Here is a 15,075-nt window from a genome sequence, read left to right as displayed (position 1 = left end):
GGTACCAAAATGAGAAAGTGGATTAAGAAAAGATTTTTAACCTTTTTGTTGATCCAATGTTTTTTTTTTTTTTACTAATGGGCATGTTGTGGTCAAGTGACAATATTCTATTTAAAATCATTGACAATCCACTAATTGTCCTCAATTAGCCAAATATATTAAACTATGAGGATGAAATGTGTTCGTGTGAAACTTTAAGAAAGAAATTAGTTAAAATTATCAAATTACAAGGATGAAATATGTTTTACATGAAACTTTAGGGACGAAATTGGTTAACACCTTAAACATTAGGGATAAAAAGTGTATTTTTCCCATATTTATTATTGTCCACTCATTGTACTATTGTAGGATAGACATAACAAACTTGGACCCACTTGATTTTTCTCACAATATCCAACTTTTTGAATTCTTTTTTTTTTTTTTGGTTAAAATCCAACTTTTAAATTCTAGAAATACCAAGATATCAAATTCTTGAATTTTCAATATACTACTTCAAATTGTATCATTTGGGTCCCTTAAAATCTTATCCAAAAATAAATAAATAAAATTCTACTTCAAGTTCTACTCAATTATGGCCTCACTGGGGCTTAATTATCACCAAAACAAACACGAATAACATGCAACACCATGGGGAATAAAGTTTCATACAATGTGTTGTGAATCGGTTACCCTAGCATATTTGCACATAGAAAATCTAGTCTTTGTTTGGATAGTAGATTATTTGTCAAATTTTATTTGTTTGTATCATCAACAAATTTTTCAATCATCTTTTTATCTGACATATATCATATCAAAAAAAATGTTACAATATTTTTGTCAAAAAATTATCCTAAATAATATACTATCTAAGTATACTAAAGTTCTATTACAATGGCATATCTGAATACAGGACAAGTAGTCCCTATTTAATTATAAAACAAATCCAAGTACTAGAGCAGGGACCCTAGGTATGCAATGGGTTACTTGATTCACCCTGTTCCCGAAGAGTTTGCTTGGTTCGATATACCTGAATTGTCTATAAAAATATTAATTTTGCGTATAATGGCAAGTAGGGTCGATTCCACAGGGAACGGGTAGGAAGTTGTTTCTTTCTAAGTCAATAGAATAAAATTGGGAGATGATTAATGGGATGGAAACAAAAATAAAATAAATAAAATTCATAAGATAACTCCACAAGTATAATTTACTAAAAATAGCAATTAATAAAATTCTACCTAATGGATCAACTTTTCAGGCACGGTCCAATTAAATGATCATCGATGCAAAGATATTTCATCCATCCGTCACTAGGTTGGTTATAGTTATCAATAAGTTTTAACAACTAATTCTTCCTTACTTTTTCGACAGTCAAGGTACGACCATTGACTGATTCTCTAACCAGAAAACAATCCTACGTACGACCATAAAAATTTAGTTATCCAGTTGCATTAAAACTAGAAAAATCCAACCCTAACCAATAAACACGCTGAGATGGTTTATTTAAATTAGATCTTGCGTTTTCCCAACATAAAACCAATTATGGTGGTTGCCACTAGTTGTCAACTAAACGAACAATTACGGATTCAATTTAATTAATATGGCAGTAGGCTATTAGATTAAATTAAATATCCGACCGTTGGTACCCAATTAATAAAATACCCACGAACAATTAATCCAGGAAACACATGAATAATAACGAATTGGATGAAATAGTGAAAATTCGATTAGATCTCACAGATGTTATGGACCGCGCCTTTGCGTTAACCCTTAGGTAGAAGGGAAATTTAGCCGCTCCTCGTCATATCAGTCTCGCGTGATTTAATTGATTTCATCCACACAAACATCAAAGAATGTGGACCGATGAAGTAACAAAGAAAGAAAAAGTGAAAAGTCTTGCTTGTCTCTGCGTTGGAATCCGTACTGGATCCGAAAGTTCAATGCCAAAGCCAACGAAAATTGTACAGATCCAAAGCAAAAGCAAAAGAGTCAAAACGTAAAAGCCAAAGAAAACAAGGAAAAAGTCTTTGATGTCTGACAGATGTGAAAAAAGGAAAACTAAAGCTAAGGTAGATGATTCCCCGTGAATCTGGCTTGTTTTCTTATTTGTAGCGCCACTTGTAGGAGTCAAATCAGGAGCAAGCTTTGTCTAAGGGTTCTAATCCCACGCACCTGGTTCCTTAATTGGTTTTCCCGCTGTTACCAAGCTCGCGGGTCCGATTTTTGGGTAACCCTCCATAATTTCTGGCGTGGGCACGTTCTGAAATAAAGGGTCTTCTGAAAATTTGCCTGAAAAGATTACTTTTAACACCAACCACCTACAATTTACACAAATATCAAATATGAGCAAATTCCCAATTCTTAGCACCATGAGTAGCCAAAATTAGGGCAGAATAATAGTGCAAAATGTGTTCAATAACCGTTCTATCAAATCTCCCCACATCTAGACAATGCTTGCCCTCAAGCATTTCGGAGCTCAGAAGCACAATCAAGATAGCAACGGTTTCTTAGTCATCTATACTACCTCAAACATCCCGCATTCCTGACAATATTGCCAAAATTAGAACACACCGGACAGGTGGTAATTCAAAAAAAATGTATGAATACTAGGAACGCTCAAATCAACATCACGGAATGACATTACCATAAGTTTGCACATTTATCACATCTCCACCACTCAAAAATGAACTAAATACACAAATCAAAGGAATTTTGATAGGGTTGTAATGGGGCTTAGGTAAAAAATGGGATAGAAAGGTATAGATAGGGGGTAATATGTCAAGAGAATGTCCGAAACTGATAGGGTGTTAATTATTGGTTATTTTATTATTAATTTCCCTTTTATCCTTGCCAAATATTATTTTAATTATTAATATTTACTTATATTTGGTATTGGACCCAATTTCAGGGAGTGAAGCAGAAAATTACAAAAAAAGAGGGACTTTCTGGAAACAATTGAGACTTCAACTAAGCCACAGACCTGGCCCACATTGTGATAGATGCGGACTGCATTTCCTTTGCTGATGAGGAGTGTCTTGAATCCTAGGAGTCCTAGGAGCAATGAGAAACGAGAAAAGAGGAAACATTAAGAGGCCTTACCTTTTGGACTTTGATTGGGGAATCTCGTGGGACCACGGAGATAAGAAGCATGAGTCATTTGGGCTCTTGGAAAAGAAACGTACAAAGGCTTGTGAGATGGAATTGGACTCTCAATTCGTGCGGGGACCACAGAAAAGAGGGAAGGTATTAGTCATTTGGCTTTAAAAAGAGAAACAAACATACACAGAAGCTCTTATCAATAGTTTTAGCTTAGTTTTTAGCATAGTTTAGTTTTATTCTTTCTTAGTTCCTTTGATGGCTTGGACCTCAGTAAAATCACTTGGAGATTTTCTCATGAGGCGTGGCTAAGTTTCTCATATAGTCGAGGAACAACGGAGGACTTGGTTCTACTAAATTTGTGAGATCGAATTAGTTTTTATTTATTTTCATTATTCACTGGTATTCGTCTATCTTCTGCTTTATGTTCATATGGTTGTTTTATTATTCGATTATCCAGGGCCCGGATTCTAGATTAATTCAATAACCTGAAACCAATTAGGGTAGTTAAATCCGTAATTGTTTAATTATTCTAAACTGGTGGCAACTGGCATGATTGGGTTTGTGTCAGGGAGATAGACAGGTTAACTTAAAGAGACCCTCGTAGCGTGTTGATTGGTTAGAATTAGGCTCTTCTAATTATTCATGCAATTAGGGAATTGAACTTCTATGGTCGTACCTAAGGTTATTTCCTGATTAGAGAAATAGTCAACGGTCGTACCTTGGCTTTCGACAAATTGAGGAAGAGTTGGTTGTTTATCGCGTGTATGACAACTATAACTAATTTATCAGATAGTAACTGGAATAATCCTTGCATCTGTGATCGAATTAAGTGAACCATCTCCGAAGTTGTCTCTTGGTTAGAGTTCGTCCATTATTATTTTTATTGTGATAATTAGTTATTTGAGTTGTAGTTGTTTTATTTTATTTTAATTTATTCCAAGTAGTTTAGTTACTCTCATTTTCAAAAATCCCCCATACTTCGGACTCTAAAGAAATAAATTATCCCCAATTCCTGTGGATTCGACCCTGCTTATCACTATCTACAGAAATTATATTTTATTTAAGCAGGTATTTATTATTGCACAGGTTCGACACCCTGTCAATTTTTGGCGCCGTTGTCGGGGACTGGTGTCAGATTAATTTGTTTCTTTTTGAGTTCATCTTGTTTTCATTTTTTTTTTGTTTATTTTTCTCTTATTTTTTTTATATAGTTTATGGCTTCTAACACTCCGGATTTTGGTGATAGACTGGATTTTGTTTCCAGGGAAGACAATGAGGCTTGTTTTTTTTCTAAGTTTGCATATTCAGAGGCACTAAACTCTCTTATTGAAAGAATGGCTGCTGCAACTTGTGGAATTTGTTATGCCAGGGATCATTCAACCGGTATGTGCCTCGAATATCAGAAACCCACCATATAACCACAATGCTTCACCGGAGGAGTTTCACAAATAAGGCAGTTTCATTTGCTACACCCACTGTGCAAGTGTCGCCAAAATTTTTTTTATTTTTTTGGTTGAGTTAAGTAATTGCAAGGCGTGGGCACGCCCTGTAAGACAGAGTCGTCTGTTTCACCATCTTATTGACAATTTCTTCCCCTTTTTTTCCTTTTTTTTTCTTTTTTTCTTTTTTTTCGATCTCAGATGTACAGAAACAACATCATACAGCATCTATTTTGACAACACTTGCGACCCTAGATTTATTTGCCGAATTTCAGACATCTCTTAATGACACAAGGTTGAACAAGAAAGTATAAAAAGGTCATGGGTTATCAAACACGACTAACAAACAAAAGCGAAGGATAAAAATTCAAATTGATTCACTATCGGGAGATAAGATGAATGCATGGTTTTTAGAAAGCTAAAGAAGGTCAAATCCTAAATGCCCTTATTATTTCAAATGCATCCACTTCAACAAAATGTGATCTCGACATGTACAAAATAGCAAGTTCTAGAATACCAATACCATGTGTGATACCCACTCAATCAAACAAAAATAGAGCAAACAAGAATAATGTGCTCATGTATGGCTCAAAAGCTCCCAAAAGTTTTAAGAATGGATCAAGTCCAGCATATTCAACATTCAATGATATTGCAAAGCAAAAACAAAATGCCCAACTAGCATATTTGACCACATACCTGTGCACCATGATTGTATAATTCGTCATAGCAATATGCTCCAGTACTAACAAACATAGAAATGAACAGAAAGCCGACTAACTACATTGTTTTCATCATTTTTTCATTTTTTTGTTTTCCATTTTTTGTTTTTTTTTGTACCAAAGCCAAAAGAAATAATGGAAACCAAAAGAAATAATGGGAACTACTCCCCCACACCTAAAACCTACATTGTTCTCAATGTAGAAAAGACAAATGAAATATTAGGAGAAAAGGAGAGAAACTTCCTTGACTACCGAGAGGCTGCAGCTAGACACTAAGGGGGAGGAGGATGAGGTGGAGTGAATCCAATATGCGTAAAGAAAGCTGCCTAGTTCTCCACCTGAATGCGAGCAAAAACCTGCAGCGCTGCAAGACGGCCATCTAGTCCCTCAACCTGCTCACCTAGTTCATGGATAGAATCTTGGAGGGCACAGTATTGGGAATCCCCAGTAGGAGGAGTATGGTAAGAGGAGCACGCCACGGCGACGCGCTGTGCGCGGCAGACTAACAAGAAAAGAGGAAACGAAGAAACTGAAACTAAGACAAAACAAAGGAAATTGAAAAGTAGAAACTAAGACAGAGGAAATTAAAAAGACCAGACAAGACAAGAAAAAAGAAAAGTAGAAAAGTGGGGTTAGAGAAGGTCCTGGTCAATTTTTTTTTACTTTCATTGTTGCAAAGGTTGGAAGGCGTGGGCATGCCTTGGAGGTCGAGGTCTTCTGTTCACCAAATTTTACAAATATTCATGTGCGGTGAGTACAAGGCCCGGGCACGCCTTGTAACATGAAGTCTTCTGCCCACAAAATTTTTTTTTTTTGCGTCCAACCTAGAATAAAACTACACAGAAACACCCATGACCTATAATAAATATTGTCAATAGGAATCTAAACCCACTGGTCTTGAGCACACAAATATGAAATAGAACACAATTGAAATCCTTGGATTGCTTTCCAAGTAGTGTCTTTCTTTAATGTCTTTGGCTAGACACTATACACCGCTCTTCAGTTTGGATGTAATTCAATTTTTCTTGTAATCAGTGGCCCTCCTCCGGGATCCAAATAGCCATTGAATGCAACATTTTTTCTTAATTTTCTACCCATTTTCACCTCATGAATTGCTTTCATTCCATGATACTTGTTTGCAGCAACTTTGAATTTACTTCTACAAGCAAACTCAGAAAATTTTTGCACAGATGGATCAGTAGCATGAATAACAAACACAGAATAAGAGTTAACAGGATGTTTCACTGTATCAAAAATATTAAAATGGACTGTTTCTCCATCAAATTTCATTGTGAAAGTACCCTTACTAACATCAATCTTAGTTTGGGCAGTACTCAAGAATGGCCTTCCTAATATAATGGGTGATGGATTTGGGACACTTCTATCATCCATGTAAAGCACATAAAAATTAGCAGGAAAAATTAATCCATCTACTTGCACTAAAACATTCTCAACTATTCTATCCGGATAAGCAAATGTACGATCAGCCAATTGAATTATTATTCTTGTTTCTTTTAAAGGTCCTAAATTTAGGGAATCATAGATTGATTTAGACATCACATTAATAGAGGCTCCTAAACTAGCATGGTATTTTCGATATTAGAACATCCAATCTTACAGGAGATAGTAAACATGCTTGGATCCTCGCATTTGGGTGGGAGTTTCCTTTGAAGTACAGCTGATACATTCTCTCCTACCATCACTCTCTCATCATCCCTTAGCTTTCTTTTGTTAACGTACAAGTTTTTCAAGAACTTTGCATACTTGGATACCTGTTTGATCGCATCCAATAGGGGGATGTTTACTTGAATTTTGCGGAACACATCCAGGATTTCTTTTTCCTTTTCTGCCCTATTTGTCTTTTCCAACCTGCAAGCAAAAGGAGCTAGATTAGATTTAATAGGGATCAAAGGAATAGATGTTACCTTAGACTCTTCGCGAATGTGCCGTTCCTCTTCAACTCCCTCTTCTATCTCCTCCTCACTTTTTGCTTTTCGAATTTACCAACTTAGGTCCCTCCACCTCTTTGCCACTCTTTAGTGTCATGGCACTTACATTCTTGGGATTTATCTTGGATTGTAATGGTAGTTTTCCATAAACGTGGGACTCCAAGCGATTAATGACGGTTGCCATTTGATTCATTCGAGTCTCCATGTTTTTCATGCTTGCTCTGGTGTCCTACTGGAACTGAGTATTGTTCGCGACCAGGGCCCTAGTCTCCTGTTGGAGCTGAGTGGTAGTCGTGACCAAACTCTTGACAATTTCCTCCAAGGAACTTCCTGAGTTAGATGATAAAGGTTGTGGCTTTGGTTGCCATGGTTGCCGAAATCCTGGTGGACGATTGGAGAATGAATTCTGTGGCCTATTATCATAGCTGAAATTGGGGTGATCTTTCCAACTCGGATTGTACGTGTTCGAGTGTGGGTCGTACTGCCTACGAGGCGCGGGCACGCCTCCAGTCATGTTCATATGTTTAGCCCCATCCTCTTGCAACATAGGGCATGAGTCAGTGGGGTGACCCACATTTGTGCAGATTCCACAGGCCTTTGCTTGGTGCCCGTTTCCCACAGCTAATTGGCGAACGAAAGATGTTAGCTCTGATAGCTGCTGCTGAATGGATAATGTCTCTATCTTGTTAACCCTACGGGTAGGGTTACTCTCGCGGAAGCCAAACTGTTGTGAATTTTTTGTCATAGTTTCAATGAGCAACCATGCTTCCCTCGGGGTCTTATTTGCCAATGCTCCCCCGCTCGCAGGATCAATGATACTCCTGTCGGATGACTGGAGCCTCTTATAGAAATATTAGATCAATAGTTGTTCACTAATTTGATGTTGTGGGCATTTAGTGCACAACTTATTGAACCTCTCCCAATAGTCATATAGGGATTCTCCAGGGTACTGTTTAATGCTACAAATCTCCTTTCTCAGACTTGCAGCCCGGGATGTAGGGAAGAATTTTTTCAAAAATTTCTTTTTCAGTTGGGTCCATGTTGTAACACTGCCTGCAGGTAAGTAGTACAACCAATCCTTTGTTGCATCCTTGAGGGAGAATGGGAAGGCTCTAAGTTTGATCTGCTCCTCAGTAATTTCTGGAGACTTTATACTGGAGCATACCACATTGAACTTTTGAATGTGTTTATGGGGTTCCTCCCCCGAAAGGCCATGGAATGTGGGCAAAAGGTGAATCAACTCCGACTTTAGTTCGAATGAGGCATTTTCAGCTAGAGTTGGAAATGTGATGCACAGCGGCTGCTGGGGCAATTCCGGAGCAGCCAACTCCCTTAGTGTTCTTGCATTCGCCATAGGGATGTCTTCTTGGCCTGGGTCACTTGAATTTTCACCACTCGAATCTGCTGATTCAATCTCAGGATCCAGTTCCTGAGATGCAGTGCTCGATTGCTCCTCTCTGAGTTGCCTAGTCTATTTTCTAGTTTGACACGAAGTCTTCTCTACTTCCGGATCGAAAATCAATTCTCCTGTATGAGAAGAACGAGGCATAAACTAGAAAAATGTCAGACAAATCCAAAGAAAATAACTTAGAAAGAAACAAAATTAATCAAAATACCGTTCCTCGGCAACGGCGCCAAAAATTGACAGATACCGAACCTGTGCAATAATAATTACTAAAAAGTCCTAATTACCATCACAATTAATTATAGAACAAATCCAAATACTAGAGTAGGGACCCTAAGTGTGTAATGGATTACTTGATTTACCCTATTCCCGAAGAGTTTGCTTGGTCCGATATACCTGAATTGTCTATAAAAATATTAATTTTGCGTACAATGGCAAGTAGGGTCGATTCCACAGGGAACGGGTAGGAAGTTGTTTCTTTTTAAATCAATAGAATAAAATTAGGGGATAATTAATGGGATGGAAACGAAAATAAAATAAATAAAATTCAAAAGATAACTCCACAAGTACAATTTACTAAAAATAGCAATTAATAAAATTCTACCCAAAGAATCAAGTTTTCAGGCACGGTCCAATTAAATGATCATCGATGCAAAGATATTTCATCCATCCGTCACTAGGTTGGTTATAGTTATCAATAAGATCTGACAACCAGTTCTTCCTTACTTTTTCGACAGTCAAACTACGATCATTGACTGCTTCTCTAACCAGAAAACAACCCTAGGTACGACCGTAGGAATTTAGTTATCCAGTTGCATTAAAACTAGAAAAACCCAACCCTAACCAATAAACACGCTAAGAGAGTTTATTTAAATTAGATCTTGTGTTTCTCCAACATAAAACCAATTATGGTGGTTGTCACTATTTGTCAACTAAACGAACAATTACGGATTCAATTTAATTAATGTACCAATAGGCTATTATATTAAATTAAATATCCGGCCGCTGATACCCAATTAATAAAATACCCATGAACAATTAATTCAGGAAACACATAAATAGTAACGAATTGGACGAAATAGTGAAAATTCGATTAGATCTCACAGATGTTATGGACCGCGCCTTCGCGTTAACCCTTGGGTAGAAGGGGAATTTAGCCGCTCCTCGTCATATCAATCTCGCGCAATTTAATTGATTTCATCCACACAAACATCAAAGAATCTGGACCGATGAAATAACAAAGAAAGAAAAAGTGAAAAGTCTTGCTTGTCTCTGCATTGGAGTCCGTACTGGATCCGAAAGTTCAATGCCAAAGCCAATGAAAATTGTACAGATCCAAAGCAAAAGCAAAAGAGTCAAAACGTAAAAGCCAAAAAAAACAAGGAAAAATTCTTTGATGTCTGACAGATGTGAAAAAAGGAAAATTAAAGCTAAGGTAGATGATTCCCCGCGAATCTAGCTTGTTTTCTTATTTGTAGCGCCGCCCGTAGGAGTCAAATCAGGAGCAAGCTTTGTCTAAGGGTTCTAATCCCACGCATCTGGTCCACGCGGACCTAGTTCCTTAATTGGTTATCCTACTGTTACCAAGCTCGCGGGTCCGGTTTTTGGGTAGCCCTCTATAATTTCTGGCGTGGGCACGTCCTAAAATAAAGGGTCTTCTGGAAATTGCCTCAAAAGATTACTTTTAACAGCAACCACCTACAATTTACACAAATATCAAATATGAGCAAATTCCCAATTCTTAGCACCATGAGTAGCCAAAATTAGGGCAGAATAATAGTGCAAAATGTGCTCAATAACCGCTTTATCAAATGCGTTGTGAATCGGTTACCCTAGCATATTTGCACATAGAAAATCTAGTCTTTGTTTGGATAGTAGATTATTTGTCAAATTGTATTTGTTTGTATCATCAACAAATTTTTCAATCATCTTTTTATCTGACATATATCATATCAAAAAAATTATCATTTTTCAATCATCTTTTTACAATATTTTTGTCAAAAAATTATCACAATATGTAAGTGCCCGGTGCAACCCAATGAGTACAAACAAATTCACAATGATACACAAAGATATATCAAATTTAAGCACAATAAAGAAAACTTAATTAAAGAGAAAAGATAAAAAATGCAAACCAAATATCAATCCAATAGCCTCTTCAATAGATGGCGATGCTAACCAAGATGTACAAGTGAAGGCTCACTCCTTCCTCACCCCAAACACTCTTTGGTTGAGCCAAGGAGTTTTACAACTATACTAGTTAACCCTCAACAACCTACACTTGAAAGATCACTCACCCAATTAAGAACTATTTTATACACATGAGGCAACCTTCACCAAGGTTTTACCACTCCAAGTGATAGGTTTATCTTCACCAAGGTTTTACTCCTCCTAGAGAGTAACCTTCACTTGAGCAACCTCACAACCCAACTTTCCCAACCTTATACAACCAACAAAGAATCTTTCTACTCAAAAATCTCACTTGTAAGCTTGTATTTTGTGTTGGCAAAAGTCTCTTGTCTTCTTGTGCTTTGGGGTTTTTATAGAAGGTGAGAAATGACTCCAAAAGGCTCTCCAACGGTCAAATATTAAATGCTGTCAAAACTAGCCGTTGGTCTGTCGGACGTCCGAACCACCTGTCGAACGTCCGAACCCTGCGTCCAAACCACCTGTCGGACGTCCGAACCCTGCGTCCGAACGTCGTCAGAGAGTCATCAAATCTTTGCGAAATTTCTCGGACGTCCGATGCGATCGATGTGCGTCCGAGGCGTGCGTCCGATCCTTCCGGACGTCCCATGCTTCCTCATGAGCGTCCGACAGAGTTTCCTTCTTGATGTTCTTCATCCTTTCGGACATCCGATAGCGTCCGACATGAGTGCCCTGTTTTTGCTTCTTCTTTTATGCCACAAGAATCTATTCTAACAAATTACTCACATAAAAACATTAGCCCAAATCTATATTTTGGTTTGTTAATCATCAAAACCAAGGATTGATCGACCAAGGTCAACACAATATTTTTGTCAAAAAATTATCCTAAATAATATACTATCTAAGTATACCAAAGTTCTATTACAATGGCATATCTGAATACAGGACAAGTAGTCCCTATTTAATTTAAAAAATCTATTTTCATAACATATTTATCAAGCCAGAAAGTTGTTTCCTCTATTGAAGATTAATCCAAAATGAGAAAGAAAAAAAAAACACCTGAGGTTATAATAGTCGGAAATGTGTGACCATGCAAAAAAGTTGGAAATGTAACAACTAATCTCTACTCTGGTCCATTATAAATTATAATAGTCGGACAATAAAATCTACCCCTGATTTATCCCAAAAAAAAAAAATCTACCCGCGAGGTTTGGTCAAATTACAAAATCTACCTTGTGGTTTGGCTAAACTATAGTCATTTTTGGCATTTCATTCCTACTATTATTTTTTACAATTAACTTACAATTTTATGATTTCTTAACCCTTCTCAATGCCTAGAAATGTTAACCCAATTAAATAAAATTATCTTTGAAAAATACCCTGACTCACAATAAAAATATAAATATTAGCATAGTCTTCTATCTTTTTTTTAAAAAAAAGAGGTGAATTAACTTTATCCTCCTGTTGTTCATGGACAAGACACAAAAGTCTCCTACGGTTTCAAAACCTATACTTAAATCCTATAGGTGCGTTGAGACAAAGTGAAACTGTTGACTTCATATTCAAACTAAGACTCAATAACTAAAAGTCAAGGCTGCGTTTGGAAACATATAGTTTAAATTTTTTTAGAATTATAATGTTGTAGTTTTTGCAATGTGATATATATGAAATATACAAGTACTTCAAAAATGTAAACACAATATAGGAAAATAGGGAGGAAGGAAAGCTTGTAATTAAACAATGGCAAAGCCACATACTGCTGAGGGGGTGCAATTTTTGAGAAAATTATATTTTATGTTTAGAAATTTTCAAAATTGTTTCTTATTTGTCCTCCCTAAAATTTTTAGAATTCTCTTTACTATCATACATTGCCCCCTAAATAATTAAAATTCCATAATTGTTATCCTTCACAAGAGTATTAAACCTACCAAAAGTTAAATATAGATGTAAATTTAAATGTAATTTTCATTGCAAAATTTAACGCAAATTATTTTTAAAAGTGTATTTAACATAGAAAAAATGAACTTTTAAGATAGAAGTGTTTTTTGATTTCAAACTCTATTAATACTTCAATTTTTATGCTAATCTAATTTGGCCTTGCTGAGTCTAGGATTCTGGTTCTGCCACTACTTGTAAATATTTGGATTAGGGTAGAGGCATGGTGCATGGGAAGAGTGTTCATCATGAGAACTTGGGTGGGCTGAAAGAAGGATTGGAGAGGTTGGTTGGAAGAAGAGAAACAGAAAGAAATGAAAAGAGAGAGATAGGTGGAGGGTACAATCAATAGGTTAAAACAAGCCATGTTACCTTTAATTATAAGTCAAAAGTGGATACATAGGTGAAGGTATAAGAATGGATACATGTATTTTTCTTGAGATAGTGCTATCTCATTTGGATAATAGTCGGACAATAAGAACACTCGGTTTTTTTAAGGTTAATTACACCTACTTTCTCGAGGTGTCAAAGTACAAAATTTATCTTGCAGTTTGACCAGATTATAGTCAAATACCCTGACTGACAAAATGTTTATCAATTGCGCCCCTCACGCTAATTGTTGATTGAAATGATGCTTGCATCACTAAAATATATGTCTAAAAGCCCCCAAACTAACCTTTTGTAAATTGAGTTAATTGCACTTACCTATCCTAAAGTTTGTTCAAATTGCATTTGCCTCTCTTGAAGTTTGTCCAAATAACAAAAATGAACCCTTTAGTTTTTCCAAATCAATCCAATGTTTTAATAGCCAAACATTTATGGAGAATTATAATTTTGGTCCCTAATGTTTTGCTTGTATGCCAAATTTGTCCCTAATGCATGCTTTGGCCAAAACAAATTCTGTCCCAAAAGTGTGCAATTTTAGGTAGATTTAGCATAACTAATGGAAATAGAACAATGACTAACGATCAATATCAAATTGCCATTAGTCAACAACTTTGACTTTGCACTTTTGGTCCTCAGTATTTTGACTTTGAATGATTATATTTTTCTAATTTTTAAATAATGATATTAAGAATTTTAGCATGTATTGAAATGCAAATTAGAATGAAATAGTATTAAATGGGTAACAAAAATTATAATTAAACTTTTTTTCCTTCATTTTTATTTCATTTATTCATACTAATAATATCTCATATGTTTTTTTTTTTTTTTGCATTACTAGTCTCAAAAATTGTATAATATATGTATATATATTATTTCTCACTATTAATTGAAACAAATTATAATGGCATAAGTTGATCATTGCCTATCTTTATTAAATAAATTTAATTGGATGATAATATACCAATAATAAATAAAACATAAAGTAAAGGAAGAAAAGGAGAATTTCAGTTTTATAATCTAAATTTATTATAGTTATTACTACAAAAATTGCTGCATGTCTTGTGCATGTATGCCTCAAATTCTTAGAGTTATCCGTTGTATTCATAAAAACTAGTAAAGTTAAGCATCAATATTAAATAATTTTAGCAATTCTTAAGAAAATTATCTTTTATTTTTTATTTTCTTTACTACCATTAAAATGTAACATTTCAATATTGTAGTTTTAAATCACTTATCTTAGTATCTATGTATCTTGACAATCATCTAGTGGTTCATATAACGTGTATAAAATGCCAACTTTATTTCAAACTCAATTGATAACCTATTAAAATGCCAAAAAAGATCAACTTATTTTACAAAAAATATATTTCTTGTGTTTTAAAGGAATATTTGATAAAGTTGTTTAATTGCTATTAGAAATAAAAATAATAAAACTCATTATAAATTAATTATTCAAGCGAGAAACAATTATATATAATTATTAGCATGAATAAATGAAATAAATATTAAAAAAGAAGTAATATATTTTTAATTAAAATTATTATTTCTTATTTAATACTATTTCATTCTAATTTGCATCTCAATTCATGCCAAAACCCTTAATACCAATATTTAAAAAATTAGAAAAATATAATGATTCAAAATCAAAACATTGGGAATCAAAAGGTTAAAGTTGTTGACTAACAGTAATTTGATATTGACTGTTAGCCATTGTTTCATTTCCATTTATTGTCCTAAATCTACCGAAAATCACAAATTTTTGGGACTAGATTTGTTTTAGCTAAAACATTGAGGACTAATTTGGTACACACGCCAAACATTAGAGACCAAAACTGCAATTCTCGCAAACATTTATTAAAGAAATATTTGCTAATACTTAATCACATCAGAATTTTTGAGTTTATAAAAATACCCATTAATTACTATATATTTTTCCAATGATTCTTTCATCTTAAAATTAGTGTAATTGAAACTCTAATCACGTGGCATCACTAACAAAAGTGTTTCAGTCGATGCAG

At 35.1% G+C, this 15,075-nt stretch overlaps 1 protein-coding gene and 1 non-coding gene across 2 annotated transcripts; one reads left to right on the top strand and one right to left on the bottom strand.

Moving 5' to 3' along the window:
• Positions 1-7,411: 7,411 nt before the first annotated feature.
• LOC113689043 (uncharacterized) lies at positions 7,412-8,536 on the bottom strand. The gene is made up of 2 exons (XM_027206879.1): positions 8,097-8,536; positions 7,412-8,003 (listed from the first exon to the last, which is right to left on the bottom strand). The coding sequence occupies exons 1-2, from the start codon at positions 8,534-8,536 to the stop codon at positions 7,412-7,414; spliced, it is 1,032 nt and encodes a 343-aa protein (XP_027062680.1).
• On the top strand, positions 8,058-8,164 carry LOC113691213 (small nucleolar RNA R71). The gene has a single exon (XR_003448624.1). It is a non-coding gene; the product is annotated as a small nucleolar RNA R71 (small nucleolar RNA).
• Positions 8,537-15,075: the final 6,539 nt, after the last annotated feature.

This window comes from Coffea arabica, chromosome 5c (genome assembly GCF_036785885.1).
Source record: "Coffea arabica cultivar ET-39 chromosome 5c, Coffea Arabica ET-39 HiFi, whole genome shotgun sequence".
Lineage (NCBI taxonomy): Eukaryota > Viridiplantae > Streptophyta > Magnoliopsida > Gentianales > Rubiaceae > Coffea > Coffea arabica.
This window is presented reverse-complemented; position numbering and strand designations above follow the sequence as displayed.

Bases quoted from the DNA above. Each gene is read 5' to 3' on its own strand.
- LOC113689043 (XM_027206879.1), bottom strand. From the start codon at position 8,536: ATGGCGAATGCAAGAACACTAAGGGAGTTGGCTGCTCCGGAATTGCCC. The intron at 8,004-8,096 runs GTTCAATAAGTT...GTCATCCGACAG, and splicing joins CTATATGACTATTGGGAGAG to GAGTATCATTGATCCTGCGA.